The 26,950-nt window shown below is 43.0% G+C and overlaps 1 protein-coding gene across 9 annotated transcripts in view; it reads left to right on the forward strand.

Moving 5' to 3' along the window:
• The window catches only part of LOC132824518 (liprin-alpha-1-like), a 230,080-nt gene that overhangs the window by 99,801 nt on the left and 103,329 nt on the right, over positions 1-26,950 (forward strand). For 6 of the 9 annotated variants that reach the window (XM_060839129.1, XM_060839135.1, XM_060839133.1 and 3 more), the window contains exons 3-8: positions 1,625-1,789; positions 17,080-17,154; positions 17,893-18,000; positions 19,158-19,382; positions 20,042-20,188; positions 24,683-24,817. In XM_060839129.1, the coding sequence (XP_060695112.1) occupies positions 1,625-1,789; positions 17,080-17,154; positions 17,893-18,000; positions 19,158-19,382; positions 20,042-20,188; positions 24,683-24,817 (855 nt within the window). The remainder of the gene's footprint in view (positions 1-1,624; positions 1,790-17,079; positions 17,155-17,892; positions 18,001-19,157; positions 19,383-20,041; positions 20,189-24,682; positions 24,818-26,950) is intronic. The other 3 variants (XM_060839130.1, XM_060839137.1, XM_060839136.1) reach the window with 1 other exon arrangement.

The raw sequence follows: 26,950 nt of genomic DNA on the forward strand, positions 1-26,950 counted from the left end.
TCTGGCTGCTCACCCTCCCTCTTCAGAATCTTGTAGATTCGATCAGAGAAATCTCTGACCCTGGCACCTGGGAGGCAACATACCTTCTGGGAGTCCCGCTCACAACTACAGAATCACCTGTCTATTCCTCTAACTATTGAGTCTCTTACTACCCACGCGCTTCGATTCTCCCCCTCTTCCGTTCTGAGCCACAGAATTCAGCTCAGTGCCAGAGACCGGGCCACTATGCCTTTCCCCTGGTAGGTCGTTTCACCCCCCTCTCCCCCACAAACAGTATCCAAACCAGTGTATTTGTTATTGATGGGATCCCTGCACTGTCTGCTTGTTCCCTTTCCAACCCTTGACTGTAATCCATCGAGGAGGAAGTGAGGTCTGCAGATGCTGCAGATCAGAGTCGATGCGTGTTGCTGGAAAAGCACAGCAGGTCAGGCAGTATTCGAGGAACAGGAGAGTCGACATTTTGGGCCGGAGCCCTTCATCAGGAATCTGCCTGACCTGCTGTGCTTTTCCAGCAACACGCACTCGACTGTAACCCATCTATCATTTTCCTGTAACTGAGGTGTAGTATCTCCCTGTAACTCCTCTCTACTCCCCCTCCGCCTCCCGAATAATCCGAAGTTCATCCAGCTCCAATTCCATAAGACTTTCCCAAGAGCTGGAGTTGGGTGCACTTCCCGCAGATGAAGTCGGTAGGGACACTGGTGGTGACCCTTCTCTCACCCTACAGGAAGAGCGTGTGACTGCCCTAACATCTGTTCCCACTGTTCTGAATTCCAAAAGAGACTATTGAAAAAACTAGAACACGAACAGAATCTGGCACAAACGTTTTCTTTTGGTTAGAGGAGGAGGGTGTTTGGGAGATGCGACCTGTGTAGTGTTTAGGTAAAGTTACCGCCCAAATACCTCACTCACTCAGCAGGCCCATATCCACTTGTGCTTGGTGTGTGCTCCCCCGATTCACAAGGTAAGTTATTAAAGGATTAATTTCTCTCCCTGGCAGACCCCAGTCTTTGCTGTCACTGCTTCTGCTGCTGCAAAAACGGAGGCTGCTGATTCCACGGGGTAAGTTTTAAAAGGAGGAATTTACCTTCGCAGCAGCCTTGTGGTCTTCACACTCAGCCCTCACGCTGCTACTGCAAAAATGACTGTCAAAGTGTGGTTGATGGTATGATACTGAACGATCAAGATCAGAAACCAGCAGATTTTTGTCCATGAACCGATCTGAGCAGATAACTGCAGTGGGAATTATATACTTGACTGCCATTTAGTGGAGTAGAAGAAGTAGTGATCTTGCCACGGTGGTGACTAATAGCCATTTGTATAAGGTGTCAATAGGTTTTTGGAGTTCTGAGCTTCTTTCAGGGCTGTAGGGAAAATCATTTCAAGGTTGTGCTCCTGCTGTCCTGTGAGTTGTTGAGAATCTACCTTGCAAAAGCATGTTTTTCATTTAATTCCTGCTCCGGGAAACCTGCAAGTTAGATCATTAAAGTTATAATAGTTGTAATGATTAATTGAGACAAACAAGATTATCATTTCAGTATTTCTGTTGCAACAGTAATATTAAGAAAGTTGTGTTGTAAGTGTTGAAATATTGTATCAATTTAATCTGTTGTTTGTATTACAGCTGCTCTTGGAACACCTCGAGTGTCTCGTTTCCCGACATGAGCGATCACTCAGAATGACGGTCGTGAAGAGGCAGGCTCAATCACCTGCAGGAGTTTCAAGTGAAGTAGAAGTTCTGAAAGCACTCAAATCGTTATTTGAGCACCACAAAGCTTTAGATGAAAAGGTATTAGATTTCTGCCCGTTAGATTGTTCCACACAGTAAATCCCATCATGTGTAGAGTTTGGTGATCCTTGGATCCAGATTAGATGTTTTAAAAAAAAATGCTGAAATGATACCATTTTTGTCAGTATTGAGCTAAAGTTGAAAAATTTCCATAGACTTTAAATCTTCAGTCGCGTATTTTGCTGCATGGGCTATTGGTTCTCAGGTTTGGGGTGCTTATTTTATGAATCCACAAGAGTGAGAGGTGGGAGACGCTGGGAAAGCAAGTTAACCAAAAGTCTTGTTTGTAGTTAGTCAAACAGAGAACATATTCTGTCAGATACGGAGGGACACAAGATGAAGAGAAGACTTGACAAAGGAGAAAAACTAGGGATCATTTTTTGCCCTTTTTACTGTCCGGGGATATGGCCTCATTTCTTCCTGCCACAGTCATCCATGCTCTAATTGCTTCTCGACTTGACTATTCCATTCTTACACTCTCCACAAACATAAACTCAGCTGAAGGTATCATAACTCCCATCCAGTGGCATTGCTAATGGTCGAGCAGAGATTTTAGAGTTTCTCAGCCTCATTCTTGGATCTTACTTTTGCTTTGTTTTGTTTCCTGTAACTGTTACCAGTCCTGCACCTGTTATGGATTTGTGCTCCTCTAATGCTATCATCTTTAGTGTCTGTTATTTCCTTCATTCAGATTGACAGCTGTGCCATGAGCAGCCTTAAGTTCTGTATTGCTCTCCCTAAATTCCTTTTCTTGAAGATGTTGCTTTGACCACCTTTTGATCAGCTATCTTTCTTGGTTCAGTTTGGTTCTTTTGGTCTGATTGTGTTCATGTGAGCTGCAATGAGGCAGTTTTCGTATAATTAGGGTTTTGTGTTGGACCATTATTGGATCTTATTGGAACTGCAGCGTCATTTATGCCCAGGGTTGCAAAGGTATAAACTTTGACATGGGGAGAGAAAAGTCAAGTTTTTTCCGTTTGTGTGCAAGCCTCTGTTCTTTAGTTTTGGTGGTGGGAACACAGATTGCACAACATGTAGTTTTATACTGCACATGCCTGAGATTCAGCCTGTATTCAGGACGAGCTGCTGAGATGCTTGATCTGGATGCTGATTGGGTTCACGTGTTCTTAAAGGACAGATTGTTTGTTATTCCTGATCCTTGTGTTTAAATACTTTCATGGCTTTAAGACAATAAGATGTAGTAACAGCAGTAGGCTGTTTGTCCCCTCCAGCCTGCTCAGTCGTTCAGCAGGATCATGGCTGAGCTGACATTCCTGACTTTTCTGCCTCTTCCCTAACTGATCAAGAATCTGTTTTCAGCCTTTGAATATACACAAGGTCTTAGCACCCACAGCTCTATGTGGAAAGGCGTTCCAAAGATAGACAACCCTCAGGGAAGACATTGCTCCACATCTCAGTTTTAATTTGACACCCCTTTATTCTGAGGTAGGCCCTCCACTCCTAGACTCTGCCATGAAGGGAAGCATCCTCTTACAATCGCTACCTGTCTATAAGCTGTTTATATCCACTTCGCAACTTGCCTTTCCACCTATTTTTGTGCCATCTGCAAATGTGGCTACAATGCACTCATTTCCTATCTCAACTAAAATAAAACAGTTGCAGTCTCAGCACTGATCTCTTTGGAACTGCACTGGTGATCAATCTGAAAAGAGCTCCTTATCTGCGCACACTGTTTCCTGCCCATTAACCAATTCTCTACTTCCATGCCAATATACTATCTCCAACACTATGGGCTTTTATCTTCGAACCTTTTCTCTCAAAGTATAATATATCCTCCCCTTCAGACCATGTGCTTCTTGACCCACCTGTCCTTCGTTCCAAAACCATTTTTCACCCAAAATTGACCTTTGGTGAAAATAGTTTTAGAGCTCCTTTTTGAAATTTTTCCAAGCTCCACATTGCCTGTCCTTTACCACCCTCCTGAACACCCATCTGTAACTCTAGAATCCCATCGAATATCCTTTTTCTTTAAATCAACAATTTTTTCAACCCGATAATGTCATCATGAAACCAATTAACTGGACCAGTCACACAATTACTGTGGTTACAAGAGCAATGGAATGGAACAGGACGGAACGTCACGTCACGTGTATCAAGGCACAGGGAAAAGCTTTGTATTACGAGCGATACAGGCCGATCACAGAGTTAAGTAGCATCGATAAGTAGATAATAGGTAAACAGCAGCAAAAACAAAAACACAGGTACAGGCGAATGTTAAGAGTTTGAGAGTCCATTCAGTATTCCAGCAACAGTGGGGTAGAAACTGTTTCGAAACCGGCTGGTGCGTGTGTTCAGGTTTCTGTACCTTCTCCCCGATGGTAGCAGTTTGTAGAAAAACATTGCTAGGGTGGGATGGATCTTTGAGAATGCTGGCGGCCTTTCCTTGACAGTGGACCTGGTAGATGGATTCTGTAGATGGGAGGTAGGTCTTTGTGATTGTCTGGGCCAAGTTCACCACTCTCTGTAACAGACTCCGATCTTGAATGGTACAGTTGCCATACCAGGTAGTGATATACCCAGACAGAATGCTCTCAATGGCGCACCTATAAAAGTTGGCAAGGTTGTTTGCCATCATACAGATTTCCTCAGCTGTCTGAAGAGATATTGTTGGGCCTAAATAACTAGTGTGTCCTAGGTAGGAAGAGGGGTGAGGATGTTAGGCAGGCTTTCAGGGAGCTAGGTTGGAAGCTCAGAGCTAGAACGACCAGAGTTGTTGTCTCTGGTTTGTTACCCGTGCCACGTGATAGAGAGTCGAGGAATAGGGAGAGAGAACAGTTAAATGCGTGGCTACAGGGATGGTGCAGGAGGGAGGGATTCCGGTTTCTGGATTACTGGGGTTCTTTCTGGGGAAGGTGGAACCTCTATAAACAGGATGGTCTCCACCTGGACCTGAGGGACACCAGCATCCTTGGGGGGAGGTTTGCTAGTGCTCTTTGGGAGGGTTTAAACTAACTCTGCAGGGACATGGGAACCTGGATTGTAGCTTTAGGGTACAGGACCTTGAGTGTAGGGAGGTTAGGAACATGGCATCAATCTCGAAGGAGGGTGCCTGTAAACGGGAAAGTGGCTTGAAGTGTGTATACTTCAATGCGAGAAATATAAGAAATAAGGTAGGTGAACTTGCAGCGTGGGTTGGTACCTGGGACTTCAATGTTGTGGCCATTACAGAGATGTGGTAGAACAGGGACAGGATTGGCTGTTGCAGGTTCCAGGGTTTAAATGTTTTAGGAGGGTCAGAGATGGGGGTAAAAGAGGGGGAGGTGTGGCATTGCTTGTCAAGGATAGTATTACAGCGGTGGAAAGGACGATGGAGGAAGACTTGCCATCTGAGGTAGTTTGGGCTGAGGTTAGAAATAGGAAAGGTGAGGTCACCCTGTTAGGAGTTTTCTACAGGCCTCCTAATAGTCCTAGAGACATAGAGGAAAGTATTGTGAGGATGATTCAGGAGAAGAGTGAAAGTAGCAGGGTGGTTGTTATGGGGGACTTTAACTTCCCAGATATTGACTGGGAAAGCTATAGCTCGAGTACGTCAGATGGGTCGGTGTTTGTCCAATGTGTGCAGGAGGGTTTCCTGACACAATATGTAGACAGGCCAACAAGTGGTGAGGCTATACTGGATTTGGTTCTAGGTAATGAACCAGGCCAGGTGTTAGACTTGGAGGTAGGTGAGCACTTCGGGGACAGTGACCACAATTTGGTGACTTTTACTCTAGTGATGGAGAGGGATAAGTGTGCACTGCAGGGCAGGAGTTATAGCTGGGGGCAGGGAAATTATGATGCGGTGAGGCATGACTTAGGATGGGTGGATTGGAAAAATAGGCTTCAAGGGAAGGACACAAATGTTATGTGGAGCTTGTTCAAGGAGCAGCTATTGGGTGTCCTTGATAAGTATGTACCAGTCAGGCAGGGAGGAAAGGGTCTTGTGAGGGAGCCGTGGTTTAATAAGGAATTGGAATCCGTTGTGAAAGGGAAGAGGGCGGCCTATGTAAAGATGAGGCGTGAAGGTTCAGTTGGGGCGATTGAGAGTTATAAGGTAGCCAGGAAGGATCTAAAGAGAGAGCTAAGAGCAGCGAGAAGGGGACATGAAAAGTTCTTAGTTGGTAGGATTAGGGAAAACCCAAAGGCTTTCTATAGGTCTGTCAGGAATAAAAGGATGGCTAGGGTAGGTATCGGTCCAGTCAAGGATAGTAGTGGGAAGTTGTGCGTGGAGGCGGAAGAGATTGGAGAGACACTAAATCAATACTTTTCGTCAGTATTCACTCAGGAACAGGACATTGTTGCTGATGTGAATATTGAGTCACAAGTGATTAGAATGGATGGCTTTGAGGTATGTAGGGAAGAGGTTCTGGGGAATACTGGAAAGGGTGAAAATAGATAAGTCCCCTGGGCCTGATGGCAATTATCCTAGGATCCTCTGGGAAGCTAGGGAGGAGATAGCGGAGCCATTGGCCTTGATTTTTATGTCGTCGTTGTCTACAGGAATAGTGCCAGAAGACTGGAGGATAGCGAATGTGGTCCCCTTGTTCAAGAAGGGGAGTAGGGATAGCCCTAGTAACTATAGGCCAGTGAGTCTCACTTCTGTTGTGGGCAAAGTCTTAAAGAGAATTGTAAGGGATAGGATTTATGAACATGTGGATAGGAATAACGTGATCAAGGATAGTCAGCATGGTTTTGTGAAGGGCAGGTCGTGCCTCACAAACCTTATTGAGTTCTTTGAGAAGGTGACCAAGGAAGTGGACGAGGGTAAAGCAGTAGATGTGGTGTATATGGATTTTAGCAAGGCGTTCGATAAGGTACCCCATGGTAGGCTACTGCAAAAATTACGGAGGTATGGCATTGAGGGTGCATTAGAGGTTTGGATTAGGAATTGGCTGGCTGGAAGGAGACAGAGGGTAGTAGTTGATGGACTAGGTTCATCTTGGAATGCAGTTACTAGCGGTGTTCCACAAGGATCTGTTTTGGGACCATTGCTGTTTGTCATTTTTATAAATGACCTGGAGGAGGGGCTTGAAGGCTGGGTGAGCAAGTTTGCGGATGATACGAAAGTCGGTGGAGTTGTGGACAGTGAGGAAGGATGTGGCAGGTTACAGCGGGATATAGATAAGCTGCAGAGCTGGGCAGAAAGGTGGCAAATGGAATTCAATATAGCTAAGTGTGAAGTCATTCACTTTGGTAGGAGTAACAAGAAGATGGGGTACTGGGCTAATGGTAGGCTACTTGGTAGTGTGGATGAGCAGAGGGATCTTGGTGTCAATGTACACAGATCTCTGAAAGTTGCCACCCAGGTAAATAGTGCTGTGAAGAAGGCATATGGCGTACTGGGCTTTATTTGTAGAGGAATTGAGTTCCGGAGTCCTGAGGTCATGTTGCAGTTGGAAAAGACTCTGGTGCGGCCTCATCTGGAGTATTGTGTGCAGTTTTGGTCGCCATACTATAGGAAGGATGTGGAGGCATTGGAACAAGTGCAGAGGAGGTTTACCAGGATGTTGCCTGGCATGGTAGGAAGATCGTATGAGGAAAGGCTGAAGCACTTGGGGCTGTTCTCATTGGAGAAAAGAAGGTTTAGGGGAGATTTGATAGAGGTGTTCAAGATGATTAGGGGTTTAGATAGGGTTGACAGTGAGAACCTTTTTCTGCGTATGGAGTCAGCTGTTACCAGGGGACACAACTTTAATTTAAAGGGGAGGTTGGTATAGGACAGATGTTAGGGGTAGATTCTTGACTCAGTGGGTTGTGAGTTTATGGAATGCCCTGCCAGTAGCTGTGGTGGACTCTCCCTCTTCATGGTCTTTTAAGCGGGCATTGGATAAGCATATGGAGGTTATTGGGCTAGTGTAGGTTAGGTAGGCTTCGGTCAGCGCAACATCGAGGGCCGAAGGGCCTGTACTGTGCTGTATTTTTCTATGTTCTATGAAGAGTCCAAGAAAGCTTGTTGTGGATGACCACTCCCAGGAGCTTGACACTCTCCACTCGTTCCACCTCTGTGCTGTTCATGTGTAGGGGGGCATGAATAACACTCTGCCAAAAGTCAATAATGAGTTCCTTGGTATTGCCGGCATTGTTCTCAGTGCCCCATTTTTCCAGGTCTTCCACCTGCCATCTGTAGTCTGTTTCGTCGCCATCTGAGATTGGTGTCATCAAGGAGAGCAAGTCAAATGCTGGATATTGTAAGGCATTAACTTACTGCTTCCATCCCCAATGTTCACTCAATGAGTGCAGATTTGAAGGCACTCAATACCATCCAGAACAAAGTCTACTTAATCAACACACACTCAGCACTTAAATGTTTACTTCTCCAATGCTGACTCTTCGTGGAAGCAGCGTACAATATCTGATATGCAATGCAACAAATCATCACCCAGGGTCCTTGATAGCACCTCTCACACTTATAACTTTGACGACCTAGAAGGACAAGGAGAACGCAACATCTGCTAGTTTCCCCCTGAAGATTAGATTCCCTACAGTGTGGAAACAGGCCCTTTGGCCCAACCAGTCCACACCGACCCTCTGAAGAGTAACCCACCCAGACCCATTTCCCTCTGACTAATGCACCTCTAACACTATGGGCAGTTTAGCATGGTAAATTCACCTGCCGTGCACATCTTTGGACTGTGGGAGGAAACCCACACAGACATGGAGAGTGTGCAGACTCCAGATAGACGGTTGCCCAAGACTGGAATCGAACCTGGAACCCTGGTGCTGTGAGGCAGCAGTGCTAACCACTGAGTCACCGTGCCACCCCATTTTGATTTGAACAACCTCACTGTTGTGGTCAAACTCTGGGAGTTTCTCTCACAAATAGAAGTGTGACTGTGCTTGTACCAGATGTACTACTGCACGCCATCATGTTTTTGGGAGTAATTAGGAACAGATGCTAGTTCTACCAGTCGTACCCACGTTCCATGAAAGCATTTTTTAAAAAGTTGAAAAATTTTCTCCAAACTGAGTTGTGAATCTTTGGAATTCTCAACCCTGAAGAGCTGGGACTACTGTCCTCCTGGTATTTTCAAACCGAGAAGGATGGATTGTTGGATATCGGGCTTGGGCAGGATAATTGAGAGGCTGTCAGGCAATCCTGGTCTCACTGATTGGTGAGCAGGCTCTAGAGACTGTGGGCTGCTCCTACGTTTTACATAAATGCAAGTTCAATCAAAGGCATTTACATCTAGAGTGAAAAGAAGTAATTCTGAATTGCATGGACTTTGTGACTTCCGCTTCCCCACATCTTTCCCAAAACTTAATTTTACAGATTTGAAAGAAAATAAATCTGTTTAGAAACGTGTGTGGGTGACTTGAACAAACTTTGTGCAGATATGTTAGGAAATAGCCTTTGGAAAGTAACTTAACACAACTTCTTGTATGTTTGATTTTGTTTTTCTGTGCACTTGTCAAATCTGAACTGAGAATTTAATCCCTTATGTTTGATGGAATTAACATTAATCACTAAGTCTTGCATAGTATTTTGTACAAGACTATAAAACATAGAAGCAGAAGTAGGCCATTTAGCCCATTGTGTCTGCTCCACCATTCAATGAGATCATGGCTGACCTAATAATCTCCAACTCCACTTTCCTGCCTTGCCCCCAATAACTCTTGATTCCCTAACTGATTTAACTGCCCAGCCCCCCGTGATAAGGAGAGGAGGAATTTCTTCTTCTGTTTTAAATGTGCGATTCCTTATTGTGAGAGCATGCCCAGTCTCTCAAGGGGGAAACAGCCTTTCTGCATCCACTAAAAATCTTTTGTGTTTCAATAAGATCAGCTTGAACACCTTTGTATTCCTATGCTGGTGATGGCCTAATGGCATTATCACTGGAAACTCCGGTAAGGTTCTGGGGACCCAGGTTTGAATCCCACCATGGCAGATGGTGGAATTTGAATTCAATGAAAATCTGGAATGAAAGGTCTAAAATTCATGAGTCCACTGTCGATTGTTGGAAAAATCCAGCTGGTTCACTAATGTCCTTTAGGGATGGAAACTGCCATCCTTACCTGGTCTGGCCTGTATGCGACACCAGACTCTCATAATAGATTGAAGACAGACGTCAGAGGCAGGTAACAGAGACTGCTAATGTTGTCAACTCAGCCACATTAGGGAGATTTAAGCAATCCTTAGATAAGCACATGGATGATTTTAGGATAGTGTAAGGGGACGAGCTGAGAATAGTTCACAGGTTGGCACAACATCGAGGGCCGAAGGGCCTGTTCTGTGCTGTATTGTTCTATGTTCTAATGTGTTTGACTCTTAACTCTTGGGCAATTAAGGATGGGCAATAAATGCAGACGTAGCCAACAATGCCCTCATCCAGTGAATAAATAACAAAGAATGCAGGCCCAATCTGCTCAACCTCGCCTGATAAGGCAGTCACATACTAGCCAAGTGAACCTGCTGTGCACTGCCCCAATGTCAGTTTATCTTTCCTTAGATAAAGGGCTTAAAACTGTTCACAGTATTCTAGCTGTGGTCTGACTAGTGCCTTGTATAGTTTCAACAAAACCTCCCAACTTTCAAACTCCATTTGGTTTGAAATAAAAGCCAGCATTCCATTTGCCTATTACTTGTTGAATTTGATACCAACTTCTTGTGATCCATGGACAAAGACTCCCAAATCCCTCTGTGCTGTAGCTTTGTACAGTATTTGTTCATTTAAATAATGTTAATGTCTTATTCTTCCTGCTGAAGTGCATGACCTCTCATTTCCCGAAATTATATTCTTTTGGACAAGTTTTGAACCCTCTCACTTAGCCTGCCTATATGCCCCTTCATACTGTCATCGTCATGACTTGCCTTCCCATCTATTTTTGTGTCATATGTAAACTTGACTATAGTGCAAACGTTTTCCTCATCTAAGTAATGAATATGTATTGTATATAACTGTTCACCCAGCACTGAGCCCTGTGGCAAACCGCTAGTCATGGTTACTTTCAATAGCAACTTGCATTTATAAAGGGCTTTTGCAGGGAAACTGATTCTGAATCAAGAAGTCTCAAAATTTAGTGAAAGGGAAATGTAGTTTGAAAATGGTCTAAAGGAACGGAAATGGGTCAAGCAGACAGGAAGGTGTTTGTAGATGGGCCTGTACCGGGAGGGGCATGTACAAAGTGAGATTTGCCCAGCAACAGATTGCTTATTAGATTGTGAAGTTGTGACCATCAGCGTAACAATAACTATCTGGCTGCTGGGTACATGAACGACTTGTGGGTGTGAATGATACAGGCAGAAACCTTCAAACTGCTGAAAGGGCTGTCTGTGTCTGTGTCCCTCTAGGAAAATGCCGAAAGCCAGAAGAAAACCTGTTTATTTATCTTCTCCCACCATTTGCTGTAAGGCATTGTTTTTAGTCAGTAGGTTAAAAATGTTATAATTTGTTACCCAATCTCTCTCCCCTGTAAAGACATTAGAGAACTGATGGACTTGGAAATACACCAGTGAGTCCTGAGGAACTGGTTCTACCTAGTTTTTTTTACCTCCATTCATAACAGCAGTGTGTTTTTGTGTCTTTGACTTTCTGTATGCATGTCTAAGAATTGTTAGAAGTGAGTTAGGATTTGAATAGTGCAGTTATATGTCAACAGGTCATAGTTATTTATGAGGTTAGAGCCTATTCATTTGTAGTAAATAGTAGTCATTGTAAAGTACAGAGACCTGGTTCATGTTTTCTGTAAACCTGAGTCTATCTGACAAGTAAATAAAAGACTGAGTAATTTGATAATATTTTTTAACTTCTATGATGACTCTAGGAATACTAAGGCTTGACTTACGGCACTCTACGTCAATGAGGTGTGCAACTTTTGTGAAGTATGAGTAATCCAGTTAGAGTTGAAACATATAAAATGCAAGAAAAAGCAGAGGAACAGGCCCTTTGGTCCACCAAGCCTGTGCCAATACACAAAACATTTCCAAACTAAAATCTTCCACCTCTACATGGCTTGTATCCCTTTATTCCTTGCCTATTCACGTATCTGTCAAGATGTATCTTCAATGTTGCTGTTGTTCCCATCTTTGGCAGTGCATTCCAGGCAATTATGACCCTCTTGTGTAAAATATCTGCCTCTCTCATCTCCTTTTTACCTTAAACATGTGTCCCAGCAGGTAATTGACATTCCTATCCTTGAAAAAAGGCTATTTTGACTGTTCATTCTATCAGGCCTTGCATCATTTTGTAAACTTGTATCGGGTTGCCTGTCAGTCTCCAATGTTCAAGTGAAAAGAGTTTTTCCAATCTCTGCTCATAGCTAACACCCTCCAATCCATCCTGGTCAACCTTTTCTGTATTCTCTCGAAAAGCTCCACATTCTTCTGGTGGAATGGAAACCAGAACAGTACACTATATTCCTAATGTGGCCGAACTGAAGTTCAATACAGCTGCAACATGATTTTGCAGTTTTTGTACTGCTGAAGGTAAACATGCCATTTGCCTCTTTGGCAATACAAGGAGAAGTGGCCACTTACAGAGTGCTGTAGGCCTGTAAGCCTTGACACATCAATGTAGATGCTACTAAGGATTTCTGCCATTTACTGTATACTTTCCTCCTGCATTAGATCTTCCAAAGTGCATCGCCTCTCATTTGTCCAGAATAAACTGTCTGCCATTTCTCTGCCCAAATCTGCAGCCTATCTGCATCATGCTGTATCCTCTGGCAATCCTCCTCACTATCTGCAATTCCCCCAATCCTTGTGTTGTCCATATTTTTACCATTTAGGCGACCTACATTCTCCTTCAAATCATTTTTATATATGTATTGCAAACAACAGTAGTTGCACAAGTATTGATCCCTGTGGGACACCACTAGTCAGGAAAACACCCTCTGATCACTGCTGTCTGTCTCCTATGACCAAGCCAGTTCTGTATCCACCTTACTAGCTTATCATGGATTCCACATGACTTCACTTTTTATATGAACCTACCGTGATGAGCCTTGAAGAAGGCCTTGCTAAAATCCAAGTAGCCCTGCCCTTATCTATCACCTTTGTTGCTTCTTTTAAAAACTCAGTCAAGTTTACAAGACATGACCGTCCTCCAACACAGCCATCCTGTCAATCTCTAATAAATCCATGTTAGAACATAGAACAATACAGCACAGAACAGGCCCTTCGGCCCACGATGTTGTGCCGAACATCTATCCTAGATTAAGCACCCATCCATGTACCTATCCAATTGCCGCTTAAAGGTCGCCAATGATTCTGACTCTACCACTCCCACGGGCAGCGTGTTCCATGCCCCCACCACTCTCTGGGTAAAGAACCCACCCCTGACATCTCCCCTATACCTTCCACCCTTCATCTTAAATTTATGTCTCCTTGTAACACTCTATTGTACCCGGGGAAAAAGTTTCTGACTGTCTACTCTATCTATTCCTCTGATCATCTTCTAAACCTCTATCAAGTCACCCCATATCCTTCGCCTTTCCAACGAGAAAAGGCCTAGCACTCTCAACCTATCCTCGTACGACCTATTCTCCATTCCAGGCAACATCCTGGTAAATCTTCTCTGTACCCTCTCCATAGCTTCCACATCTTTCCTAAAGTGAGGCGACCAGAACTGCACACAGTACTCCAAATGTGGCCTAACCAAAGTCCTGTACAGCTGCAACATCACTTCACGACTCTTGAATTCAATCCCTCTGCTAATGAACGCTAATACACCATAGGCCTTCTTACAAGCTCTATCCACCTGAGTGGCAACTTTCAAAGATCTATGTACATAGACCCCAAGATCCCTCTGTTCCTCCACCTGACTAAGAACCCTACCGTTAACCCTGTATTCCGCATTCTTATTTGTTCTTCCAAAATGGACAACCTCACACTTGACAGGGTTGAACTCCATCTGCCACTCCTCAGCCCAGCTCTGCATCATATCTAAGTCCCTTTGCAGCCGACAACAGCCCTCCTCACTATCCACAACTCCACCAATCTTCGTATCATCTGCAAATTTACTGACCCACCCTTCGACTCCCTCGTCCAAGTCATTAATAAAAATTACAAACAGCAGAGGACCCAGAACTGATCCCTGTGGAACTCCACTTGTAACTGGGGTCCAGGCTGAATATTTATCATCTACCACCACTCTCTGACTTCGACCGGTTAGCCAGTTTTCTATCCAATTGGCCAAATTTCCCACTATCCCATGCCTCCTGACTTTCCGCATAAGCCTACCATGGGGAACCTTATTAAATGCCTTACTAAAATCCATGTACACTACATCCACTGCTCTACCCTCATCCACATGCTTGGTCCTCAAAGAATTCAATAAGACTTGTAAGGCAAGACCTACCCTTCACAAATCTGTGCTGGCTGTCCCTAATCAAGCAGTGTCTTTCCAGATACTCATAAATCCTATCCCTCAGTACCCTTTCCATTACTTTGCCTACCACAGAAGTAAGACTAACTGGCCTGTAATTCCCGGGGTTATCCCTATTCCCTTTTTTGAACAGGGGCACAACGTTCGCTACTCTCCAGTCCCCTGGTACCACCCCCGTTGACAGTGAAGACGAAAAGATCATTGCCAACGGTACTGCAATTTCCTCTCTTGCTTCCCACATAATCCTAGGATATATCCCGTCAGGCCCGGGGGACTTGTCTATCCTCAAGTTGTTCAAAATGTCCAACACATCTTCCTTCCTAACAAGTATCTCTTCTAGCTTACCAGTCCGTTTCACACTCTCCTCTTCAACAATACGGTCCCTCTCGTTCGTAAATACTGAAGAAAAGTACTCATTCAAGACCTCTCCTATCTCTTCCAACTCAATACACAATCTCCCACGACTGTCCTTGATTGGACCTACCCTCTCGTCATTCTCATGTTTCTCACATATGCATAAAATGCCTTGGGGTTATCCTTGATCCTATCCGCCAAGGATTTTTCATGCCCTCTCTTAGCTCTCCTAATCCCTTTCTTCAGGTCCCTCCTGGCTATCCTGTATCCCTCCACTGCTCTGTCTGAACCCTGTTTCCTCAACCTTATGTAAGCCTCCTTCTTCCTCCTTTACTAGACATTCAACCTCCCTCGTCAACCAAGGCTCCCTCACACGATCATTTCTTTCCTGCCTGATAGGTACATACATATCAAGGACACGTCGTATCTGCTCCTTGAAAAAGTTCCACATTTCCACCACATCCTTCCCTGATAGCCTATGCTCCCAACTTATGCTCCTCAAATCCTGTCTTACAGCGTCGTAATTTCCCTTCCCCCAATTGTAAAATCTACCCTGTTGTGCGCACCTATCTCTCTCCATAACCAAGGTGAAAGTCACAGAATTGTGGTCACCATCACCAAAATGTTCACCCACTAACAAGCCCATCACTTGTCCTGGTTCATTACCGAGTACCAAATCCAATATGGCCTCCCCTCTGGTTGGACAATCTACATACTGAGTTAGAAAAGCTTCCTGGACACACTGCACAAACACCGCCCCATCCAATCTACTTGATCTAAAGAGCTTTCAATCAATATTTGGGAAGTTGAAGTCGCCCATGACTACGACCCTGTGGCTTCTGCACCTTTCCAAAATCTGTTTCCCAATCTGTTTCTCCACATCTCTGCTGCTATTGGGGGGCCTGTAGTAAACACCCAACAAGGTGACTGCACCTTTCCTATTTCTGACTTCAGCCCATACTACCTCCAAAGGCAGATCCCCCTCGAACTGCCTTTCTGCAGCCATTATACCATTTCTAATTAGCAATGCCACCCCCCCCCTCCTTTTTTACCACCCTCCCTAATCTTACTGAAACATCTGTAACCAGGAACCTCCAACAACCATTCCTGTCCCTCATCTATCCAGGTTTCCGTGATGGCCACAACATGGTAGTCCCAGGTACCGATGCACGCCTTAAGTTCACCCACCTTATTTCTGATACTCCTTGCGTTGAAGTATACACACTTGAGCCCATCTCTCTGTCCGCAAGTATTCCCTGTCAGTGCTACCTTCTCCACAGCCTCCGTACATTCTTGGACATCCTGACAAACAGCTAGCTTACTTGCTGGACTACAAGTCCGGATCCCATCCCCCTGCCAAATTAGTTTAAACCCCCCCGAAGAGTGCTAGCAAACCTACCCCCCAGGATATTGGTGCCCTTCTGGTTCAGGTGCAACCCGTCCTGCTTGTCCAGGTCCCACCTTCCCCAGAATGCAGTCCAATTGTCCAAATACCTGAGGCCCTCCCTCCTACACCATCCTTGCAGCCACGTGTTCAACTGCACTCTCTCCCTATTCCTTGCCTCACTGTCACGTGGCACCGGCAACAACCCAGAGATGACGACTCTGTCTGTCCTAGCTTTTAGCTTCCAGCCTAACTCCCTGAGCTCTTGAATGACCTCCCCACCCCTCTTCCTACCTATGTCGTTGGTGCCAATGTGTACCACGACTTCTGGCTGCACACCCTCCCCCTTAAGGATTCTGAAGACACGATCCGAGACGTCTCGGACCCTGGCATCCGGGAGGCAACAAACCATCTGAGAGTCTCGCCCATGTCCACAGAACCGCCTGTCCATCCCTCTAACTAGAGAGTCTCCTATAACTAGCGCTGTCCTCCTCTCCCCCTTTCCCTTCTGAGTCTCAGAGCCAGACCTCACGCCACAGACCATATCCCTGCAGCTTACACCTGCAAGACTGTCCCCTCCAACAGTTTCCAAAGCTGTATACTTATTGTTTAGGGGAACGACCACAGGGGAACCCTGCACTGCCTGCTTCTTCCCCTTCCCACCTCTGTTACCCAGCTGCCTCTGTTCTCTGGCGTAACTATGTCCCTGTAGCTTCTATCAATCACCCTCTCAGCCTCTCGAATAATCCTCAGTTCATCCAACTCCAGTTCCAGTTCCCTAACTCGTTCGGTGAGGAGCAGGATCTGACTGCATTTCCTGCAGATGAAGTCGGCAGGAGTATCGGTGGTCACCCCTACCTCAAACATCCTGCAGGAGGAACATTCCACTGCCTGCGCTGCCATGACTGTACACTTTGTCTCCAAAACAAGAACACTGAGTCAATAACACTGAGTCGCTTACCTGTGGACTTTAAAGTTAGGTTAGAGGAGGGGGATGGGAGGGAGGCCCTACGAAGTAGGGCCTGGGGTCTAGAACACACCCACTCAAATACCAATCACTTACCTTCCCGACCAGCTCTGCGCTCCAACCTCACTTCCGCCCAGCTCGCGCCGCTCTCTGCGGTGAAAAGACCGTTGGCGTCGAGGTAAGTTCTTCCACATGTGAGTAAATCCATTTGTTGTACACATTGAATATTAACTCATCGTGTGTATTTTGTTCTGTTTTCTAGGTACGAGAGCGGTTACGAGTAGCACTAGAAAGAGTTAGTGCTTTAGAAGAAGAAATAGTAGTTAGAGAGAAAGAGGTAGGTATTTGTGTTGATACTTTCCTGAAATATCCCAGAATTAACCTGGCCCAGTATGCATAATACGTTGGCAAACAGTTCAGTTATGTTTGCAAGTTAAATCTAGAAAAGTAAATTTTATAAATTTGAAAAAAGGTGTTGACGTAAGCATCTGAAAGGAAGAGACTATCAGCTGCATGAGAACCCTATCTGTAAGTTCTCCCTCAGCTGCACACCCATCTTTCTTGGAAATAGACACCACTATTTCATCATTCCTGAGTAATACCCAAGAACTGCCTCACATTGGTACTGTGTACCTTACATCTCAACGAGAAAAAGCAATAAACATTAATCTCATTAATCATGTTCTTATGTTGAGAATGAATAAGAACAATAAGGAAGGGTGCAGAAATTGTTTCTGCATAGTTATGAACTTTCAGTTTTTGTACCCAATGTATTAAATATTCATTTCCATGCTTTCTCCTCTGTATTGGGATGATCAACACATTTGCAGCTGTGATCATTGCAACTACTAATTTCTGTTTTCAAAGTCAGTACTTGGACATGTTGTCAAATATTGAGCAGAACATCAAGAATAAACCATTCTGTAACATTGCCAAGATGTTTAATTGCAAGCTTCTCAACTGCTACCTTACCAACTATAATATATTCATAACTGGTTATCTTTATTTTGAAACTAGTGAATTTTGAAAAGTTGCTTCTTTTTCATATTCAGTTTTATTTCACAATTTCTTTTAGATCTCATTATTTAAAGAGCAGCACACACTTACTCCGAAGAAAGGTGTAACAGATCCACTAGAAGATGGAAAGCGTGACAGTGAAAATACACCAAGCACGAATGGCATGGTATACTTTTTCAAGTATCAACCTTTATGCTACATTTTGTATTTATCACCTCCATTTAACCCTACCATGAAATAATTGATACATGAGATTGATTTAATTGGTACAAAGGAATAATCTCTTGTCCTACTGGGGGTTAATGAAATAACCTACCAGGAACATTCAAAGCCAAAGCATGTAGTGCACTTTGCCTTCCATGTGGAATAATGATGCATATATAAATGGTACAAAAATGTGTTTACTTAACTACCAGACACAAACATTTAAGATGTGAGGAGATTACTAAGAAGGAGGAGAAAGTGAGGACTGCAGATGCTGGAGATCAGAGCTGAAAATGTGTTGCTGGAAAAGTGTCAGCAGGTCAGGCAGCATCCAAGGAGCAGAAGAATCGACGTGCCCGATTAATAAGAAGGCATGGGGTAAACTGGGGATAAGCACACTCGGCTAGGCTGGTACATGGTCTGTCCTTTAAAGAAGTATACTTCCAAACAAAACTTAATTTTTGTCATCAAACAGTGCTCTAATTAGATTAGATTACTTACAGTTGGAAACAGGCCCTTCGGCCCAACAAGTCCACACCGACCCGCCGAAGCGCAACCCACTCATAACCCTACATTTACCCCTTGCCTAACACTACGGGCAATTTAGCATGGCCAGTTCACCTGACCCGCACATCTTTGGACTGTGGGAGGAAATCAGAGCACCCGGAGGAAACCCACGCAGACACGGGGAGAACGTGCAAACTCCACACAGTCAGTCGCCTGGGGCGGGAATTGAACCTGGGTCTCAGGTGCTGTGAGACAGCAGTGCTAACCACTGTGTCACCGTGCCGCCCACTAATGTGAAGACCACATTACCAGGTTGAGTAATTTTCTCTCCAGACAAAGGAATATATGGCGACACACTTTTTCATATGGATCCTGATACTCCAGCAGCCATTTAATTTAAAAAATCATTCTTGCAAGAAAACTTGAGAAAAGAGCCAAACCATCTCATTCAGTATCCTCTACTCAAACCAAGAAGGCGCATATGTTTCACAATCTAATTAACAATTATCTATGACTTCATGTGTTTCCAGTTTGTAGAATTGTTTAATGTTTTCATTATTATTGGGAAAGTCTGATCAGCTTTCTCCTTTAAATGGTTACTTTTGTTTTAAGCAGAGATTTTCTAATTGTTCCATAAACCATGAAGAAGATTCAATTAAAGTAATAGAACTTCAGGAGACAATAGATAAACAAAACAAGGAGCAAGGACAGTTAAAGGATCGATTGGCTACTCTCTCTAGTAGGGTGTCAGAACTTGAAGAGGATCTGGATACAGCTCGCAAAGACTTAATTAAATCTGAGGAAATGAACACTAAACTTCAGAGGGACTTGCGTGAGGTAAGAATACTAAGGTAAAGTTATTTGAAGAGCAGTGAATTATGCAGCTCAAGCAGAATGGACTTAGATAGTTTCTCATAATATTTGCAAAATTGAACAGAGTTAAAGCACAGTACTACTAAATTTGCAAAACAATATTATTGTAAGTAGTTGATAATTATAAATTATGTTCTTTGCAACTACCTAACTAACCAGTAACCTGACAAACTTGCTGAAACATTCTGTTAATTTTGACATCTGATCCTGGAAGGATTGTTAGTTGTTTTTTTTTCCTCGCTCCTAGATAGGCATCATGTTATATTGTGTGGTAAATTAAAAGATTATTTATGTAATCTTGACCATGCACTGCATACTCCCACAGCTCATTTTGAAGTTATGGTAACAAAATATGCAAGGCCTATATTTGCTAGCGGGGAGAAAAGATGAAAGGACCAAGCAGTGATTTTGTATAAACTGAGAAACTGCATATTGACACTTGCACAGCAGCTGTAGGGATCAGTACTTATCGTGAAATGTTTCAAATTTTTTTCACTGTTTATAGGAATGTAAATAATGAATTCACTTCAGGTGCAGAGTTTTGTTTTTTGCTTGGAGTAGCTGGGGTTGTACCTGGTAATGTGAGAGAGCAGTGACTGTCCCATGTGTTGTAATTATAATAGGCCATGGCCCAGAAAGATGATATGGAGGAAAGAATAACAACTCTCGAAAAACGCTACCTCAGTGCACAACGTGAATCCACGTCTGTACATGATCTCAATGATAAACTTGAAAATGAACTCGCCAATAAAGATGCTTTATACTTACAGGTATTTGTATGAGTTGAAAATGAAATGATATCTGAATATACTGTCATGTATATATCTATTGTTTATTTGCAGTAGCACATTTAAGAGAAGAGAAATTTACATGGAACAGTACTAATGTTGGATATACTAATTTTTTTTTCAAAAAAGCCTTTACTTGCAGAACTTAAATTGAGGTTAAAGTTGGTAAGCAAATAATTATTTCTCTATGTACAAGTTTAACTGTACAAATACAGCAACTTGAATTCCAGAGCAAACATTATGCTCCAGTGGCCCTTGCCCACTGAATGTTGAGAAGCGAATGCTGCCAGTTTTCATTTATAACAGAAAGCAACTCGGTCTTTTGGCTTGTACTTTGGCTCCCAATTCCAAGAGGATCCAGTTAATGAATTTCGGCATTTCTTTCAAATGTTGTCAGAATGCCTACCAACAGTGAAAGGAATAGAATATAAATTTATGTCACATGCAGATTCAGGCTCTTTAAAGTTTACTTTATCTAAATGCTTTCTATGGTGCTGCATTTTGATGTTTGAGTATTTTAATTCAAACACATTTCCCTGACTTGTGCTTCTGCACTTAGATTAATTTATTTTACCTTTGTCATGGAATCTGCTAGTCAGTTGATTTAGTAATAATTCAAAATTGTTTAATCAAATTTTACTCAAACTTAATGTTGTAGCAGCAAAATTGAAGTACAGCTTGTCTAACTGACCTTTCTTTTGGACGTAGATCAAGATAAAAAGAAAAATCTGGAAATGAAACACAAATGATTGACATTCACAACCAATCAGTTAATGTCAACAAAGATAACAAAAAGGTCATTGTTTTGGATATGTATCCTTTATGGGATTCCAATAGGATATGCATCCAAAATGCCAGTAATTATTTTTTCTCTTTACAGAAGCTGTTCAGCATTTTCTATGTTTGGAAGTTGTAGGTGTGCCCAGAATGGTGAATTGCAGCTCTGTTTGATCTCTGGCACTTTTGCAGTTTTACTGCTAGACAAGCGGAAATAGCCATAAAGTTAGTTTCCATACATAGTTTAACCCTTGCAGCACTTCTGAACATTTTTGGTCACTGTATTTGTTCTGAGCCTGAGATTTGTTAACCTGAGTCTTAAGATACAGCAAAACGTACTTGCTTTCTGCTTTGAAGAAAGAGAGTAGAGGTCTAGGCCCTTAGGTCCTCCAAGCCAGTGCTGACTCAGGATGCTTTTGTAAAATCAAAATCGTTTGCCTAAACTTGGTCTGTATCCCAGAATTCCCTGCCTATTCATATATCTGTCAACATGTCTTCGACGTTTCTATTCTATCTGCTTCTACCACATCTTTGGTAGCTCATTTCAGGCACTTCCCACCTGTGTTACCAAAAAAAGGCAACTTGCCTCTCACAACTCCTTTAAACGTTTCTCTCCTCCCCCCCCCGACCCCCTTTTACTTTTAACCTGTGTTGCCTATTAATTGATAGTTCTGCCGTGGGAAAATGACTCCAATTGTAGTGGTTCTGTTCGCCGAGCTGGAAGTTTTAGTTGCAAACGTTTTGTCTCCTGGCTAGGAGACATCATCAGTGCTCTGGAGCCAGAGCACTGATGATGTCTCCTAGCCAGGGGACGAAACGTTTGCAACAAAAACTTCCAGCTCGGCGAACAGAACCACTACTACAAGCACCCGAGCTACAAATCTTCGCACAAACTTTGAATGACTCCAACTGTCCATTCTATTCATGTGTATCATAATTTTGTAAAACTCACCCCTCAGTCTGTGCCATTCAAGTGAAAACAAACCAAGATTGTTCAATTGCTCCTCATAGCTGATACCCTCCAAACCAGGCATATCCTGGTAAACTTTTTCTGTACCCTCTCCAAAGCCTCCCCTCCTTTTTTGATAGTGTGGCAACCAGAGCTATACACAGTCTTCCAAATGTGGCCTCATGAAAGTGCTAGATAGCTGCAGCGTGACTTTCCATTTTTAAAACTCTGTGCCCCAATCGCTGAAAGCAAGCATGCCGTATTCCGCCTTGACCACCTGATCCACTTGTGTTGCCACTTTCACGGAACTGTACACCTGAATTCCTCTGTATCAGTGCTTCTCAGGGTTTTTCCATTTACTGTATACTTCTCTCCTGCATCAGACCTTCAAAAATGTGTTGCCTCACATTTTTCCATACTAAATTGCATCTGTCATTTCTCTGCCCAAATGTCTAGCCTATCTATATTCTGTTGAATCCTCTGGCGATCTTTGCACTCCCCAAATCTTTGTGTCATCCACAAATTTAGCAATCAGGCCACCTATATCTCCTTCAATTCGTTTATATATATTACCGGCAACAGGGATACCAGCACTGATCACTGCAGGACACCACTGATCACAGATCTCCAGTCAGGAAAGCAGCATCCTTCAATATTCTAGGATAGATCCCATCACGTTATGGGAACTTGTCAATCTTAATGCTTTTCAAAATCACCAACACTGCCTCGTTTGTTTATATCAGGTAGACAAACAGGAGGCTGGATGAGCACAGTAAGCCAGGCCGCTTCGGGAGGTGGAAGAGTCGACGTTTTTGGTGTAACTCTTCAGGGCTTTGCCACCTGCTGCTGCTGCCTGGCTTGTTGTGTTCTTGCAGCCTCCTGCTTGTCTACCTTGGATTCCAACGCCTGCAGTTTTTTTTGTTTCCCTTTTTATATTGACAGCAAAATATCAACAATTCCCTCTACACTCACCATCCTCCATGGTCGTCGTCTTTTGTGAATACTGATGCAAACTATTCGTAGGGACCTTCCCCACGTTCTCTGGCTCCATGCATTAAATTTGCCTCGCCATTCCCTAGCTACTCTCTTGTTCTTTATATACTTCAAAATAAGGCTTTGTGATTTTCCTTTAATCCTGTTTGCCAAAGGCATTTCATGGCCCCTTTCCTGTTTTGTTTATACTCAAGGGTTCTACCTTCAGTTTCCTAAACCTTACGTAGTCTTCCTTCCTTCCTTTCAGACTAAGCTCACAATTTCTCTTGTCATCCAAGGTTCCCGAATCCTGCCATCCTTGTCCTTCAGTTTGACGGGAACATGTTGGTTGTGAACTCGAATCATCTGGCCTCTGAAAGATTCCCGCATGACAGATGCAGATTTACCCTCAAACAGTTGTTCCTGGTCTACATTCCCCAGTTCCTGCCCAATAGTCATAGATAGTCTTCCAACAGTTTAATATTTTTCAACCAAGGATTGCTCTTACCATAAGTAACTTACAGAATTATGGTCACTTCTGTCACAGAAACCTCAGTTACCTGGCCAGGCTCATTCCCCAGCATCAGATCTCGTATGGGCCCTTCTCTGGTTGACCTATTTACATACTGCTTCAAGAAACCCTCGTGGATGCACCTAACAAATTCCAACCCTCCCCCAAATCCATCCAAGCCCCTGACGGTAAGCATGTCCCAGTTAATATATGGAAGTTTAAAATGTCCTGCCACAGCAGCCCTTTTTTTTTCCATAATTTGTCCAAATCTCTGCTCCTGTATTTCCCACTAGCTATAGGGAGACCTGTAGTACCATCCATCAAAGTGTTGCACTCCTTCTATTCCTGAGCTCTAGCCACATGGCCTCGGATGAGCTTTACAAGGTAACTTCCCTCAGTACAGCTGAGATATTCTCCCAAAGCAGTGACACAATTCCTCCACCTCTTTTACATCCCTCTCTTTTGTCTGAAACCGCTAAATCCTGGAATGTTAAGCCACCAATCTTGTCCTCTCACAACCAATATAATAGTTACGTGGTCATTTCGCTACTGCTCACCTACTGTTCTGGTTCCCATCTCTGATGTAAAGAGTTAGTGGATTCAACTAATGCAAGGATGATTTGGGCAAATATGACAAATATTTTACATCTGGAAAAGGGGATGTTGGGGTCGGAAAAAGCAACTTGGTGTATTATGGAGAACTGATTTGGCCAGGACAGACATTTAATAGGCTTTTGGATGGGTATATCAACAGGAAGGGTTTGGAGAGATATGGGCCGGGTGCTGGCAGGTGGGACTAGATTGGGTTGGGATATCTTGACGGCATGGATGGGTTGGACTGAAGGGTCTGTTTCCATGCTGTACATCTCTATGACAGAGGAAATGGTCCCTGTTCTTTAAATAGGGACATGAAAACATAGCCAGTGGCTATGTAACAGGTCTTTGGCTTAATATATTGTTTAAAAAGATAGTTAGTTGGCATCTTTCAGTACTTCTGGCATTCCAGCCTGTATTATGTGCTAAATGGTAGCACAGAGCTTGGAGCTTTAAGTTTGAGTCAGATGAGAGTACTCCCACTAAGCATGGCTGACACATGTTAAAGTGCCATTAACTGGCCCACTGCACACCCCACTCTTGTAGTCCAGCACTAGGGCTCTTTTGATTCAGTGTAATTGAAATGGAAGTGACCTGTATAATGTTGTAAGAATTAAGAATAGATTCTGAAGTTGAGATGACTAAATGTAATGCTTCAAAATTAAAAATGCAGAGTGAAGAGAAGAACCGTCAGTTGCAAGAACGGTTGGAACTTGCTGAACAAAAGCTGCAACAAACTCTCCGAAAGGCAGAAACACTACCAGAAGTAGAAGCAGAGTTGGCACAGAGAGTGGCAGCTCTTACAAAGGTAGGACATTAAATCTCCAGTGGTATTTATGCTGTTGGGTTTAGGTCAGAGAATAGAAGTGATTCAAATAAGAACTCTAGTTTCTCCCTAAGTAAATGTCCAGTTTGTAAGCAACATTCAACAAACAAGTTGACCATTTAAAAAAAACGTTTTGGTGTAACTTACTGTTGAGTAATGGAGTTTCAGAATCTGTTGATTGTCAGGATTCTTTCAAATTTGTTTTTATTTTAAAAAAGCTGATTGTGATAGAACCAATGACATTTCTCAAGTCACAACCAACCTAGCCTTTTTTTATGGTGCCTGCCTCCACCTTTCAAAACACTGTTAGTGGGAACTGAGACTTATATATGGTAGGTAAAAGATTTTAGCTGCTTACTGCTACCATATCAAAAGATATCCTCACTGTTGTTAGATCTGTAAAATCCTCTATCCACAGTGTTGTGTTGAACTTGATTATTGGCCCTCTCATTCTGCTGACAGTACACGCATTTAATAAATGTCAGTGTAGAAACAGCTTTGCTTCTGGACTACATTGCAATGCATCTGAGAACTATCCACCAGAAGCATCCACCTGTCCTTCCCAAAATGAAGATGGGAAAAACCTTACATAAATAACATTCACTTATGTAATACTTGAACTGATTTAAAGTTTGATGTTATATTTGAGCCGATGTGATTTTAGGGTACTGACCTTTCAAGATGTAGAACAACATAACAGAAGGAAAACAGATTGATTTAGGGAGTGGTATGTCTGGACCTGATTGTAGGTTTTCCCATTACCTTTCTCAGCCATCAATTCTGAACTGGTTATGTCTGTCTTAAAATTGTTCACCTGAAACTCTGTTTCAAATTTCAGTTGCCTGGACAGCAAAGTGAATTTTATCCTTTGTTTCTGTCAAGATATAATATTTTGATTTATTCATGCGAGGTCAGCATTTGTTGTTCAAAATAAAGCAATCATGGTATATATTTGAAAAGTAAGAACCTTACCTAGTTTAATATGCTACCAAACTGACATATTTAAGTTTCTAACTATTGAGCTATGCAAGACTTTTACTGTCTTGTATTAAAAAAAGTGATATTTTTATTTTATGGAGGACAGAGTTTAGAGTTCAGACCAAGTAGGTAATTCAGAAAGGGATGGAAGTGCTTTATCTTCAGTTTGAGATAATGAAAGTCAAATAGCCACTCATCTCAATGTATAAGCTGCTTATGACAGGATAATTCATTTACAGTGAGTGAGGGAGGCTAACTGATTAGGGCAGTAATTAGTTTTATTGACTGTTCAATTAGCCAAATAATGTTTACAACAAGGAGGGAAATGTTCAGAGGCAGTTTCTTCTCCAGAATGGAAACAAAGGCCACAGGAGCACAATAAATGCAGATTTTAGTGCTGACATACAAAATTGATGTAAGGACACCCAAATTGAAGGACCGTTGCTTTGTATGAAATTGAGAATGGTTATTTTTGGGCATCTGGGGCTGGATTGGCATCTCTCATTGGAATTTCCATGAGGTGTAATATTTATTTTGGAAATTTCTGTGGAAGATGAGTGCTCCAAGCAGAATAGGCATTGAGATAAGGACAAAGACTGAAATTGCTGGAAAAGCTCAGCAGGTCTGGCAGCAATTGTGAAGAGACAGCAGTGTTCATGTTTCAGGTTGTGTGACCCTTCCTTGGAACTGAGGATAGGCCACATGATCTGAAATGTTAACTCTGGTTTCTCTCTAACCATGATGTGGAGGTGTCTGTGTTGGGCTAGGGTGGATGAGGTCAGGAGTCACAGGACACCAGGTTATAGTTCAACAGGTTTATTTGAAATTGCATGCTTTTGGAGCATTGCTCCTTCACAAGGTGAAGAGAAGAAAAGCACACAGGCACAGAATTTATAGACAGATCAAAAAGATGATACAAATGGTGTGAATGGAGTGTCTGCAGGCTGAATAATCAGTCTCTGCAGTGAGGGCTGCTCTAACATGAGAAGTATAGAAGTCCCATGCCAAGGGTGGAACCATAGTAACAAGTAATCCAAACTAATTAATGTAGAGAGATCAAAACAAGTTATCAAGGTGATGTGAGGAAGATTTTACAAATCCAGCACAGAACATCATGTAGTTTCTCCGCTCCAGGGA

Source organism: Hemiscyllium ocellatum, chromosome 18 (genome assembly GCF_020745735.1).
Source record: "Hemiscyllium ocellatum isolate sHemOce1 chromosome 18, sHemOce1.pat.X.cur, whole genome shotgun sequence".
Lineage (NCBI taxonomy): Eukaryota > Metazoa > Chordata > Chondrichthyes > Orectolobiformes > Hemiscylliidae > Hemiscyllium > Hemiscyllium ocellatum.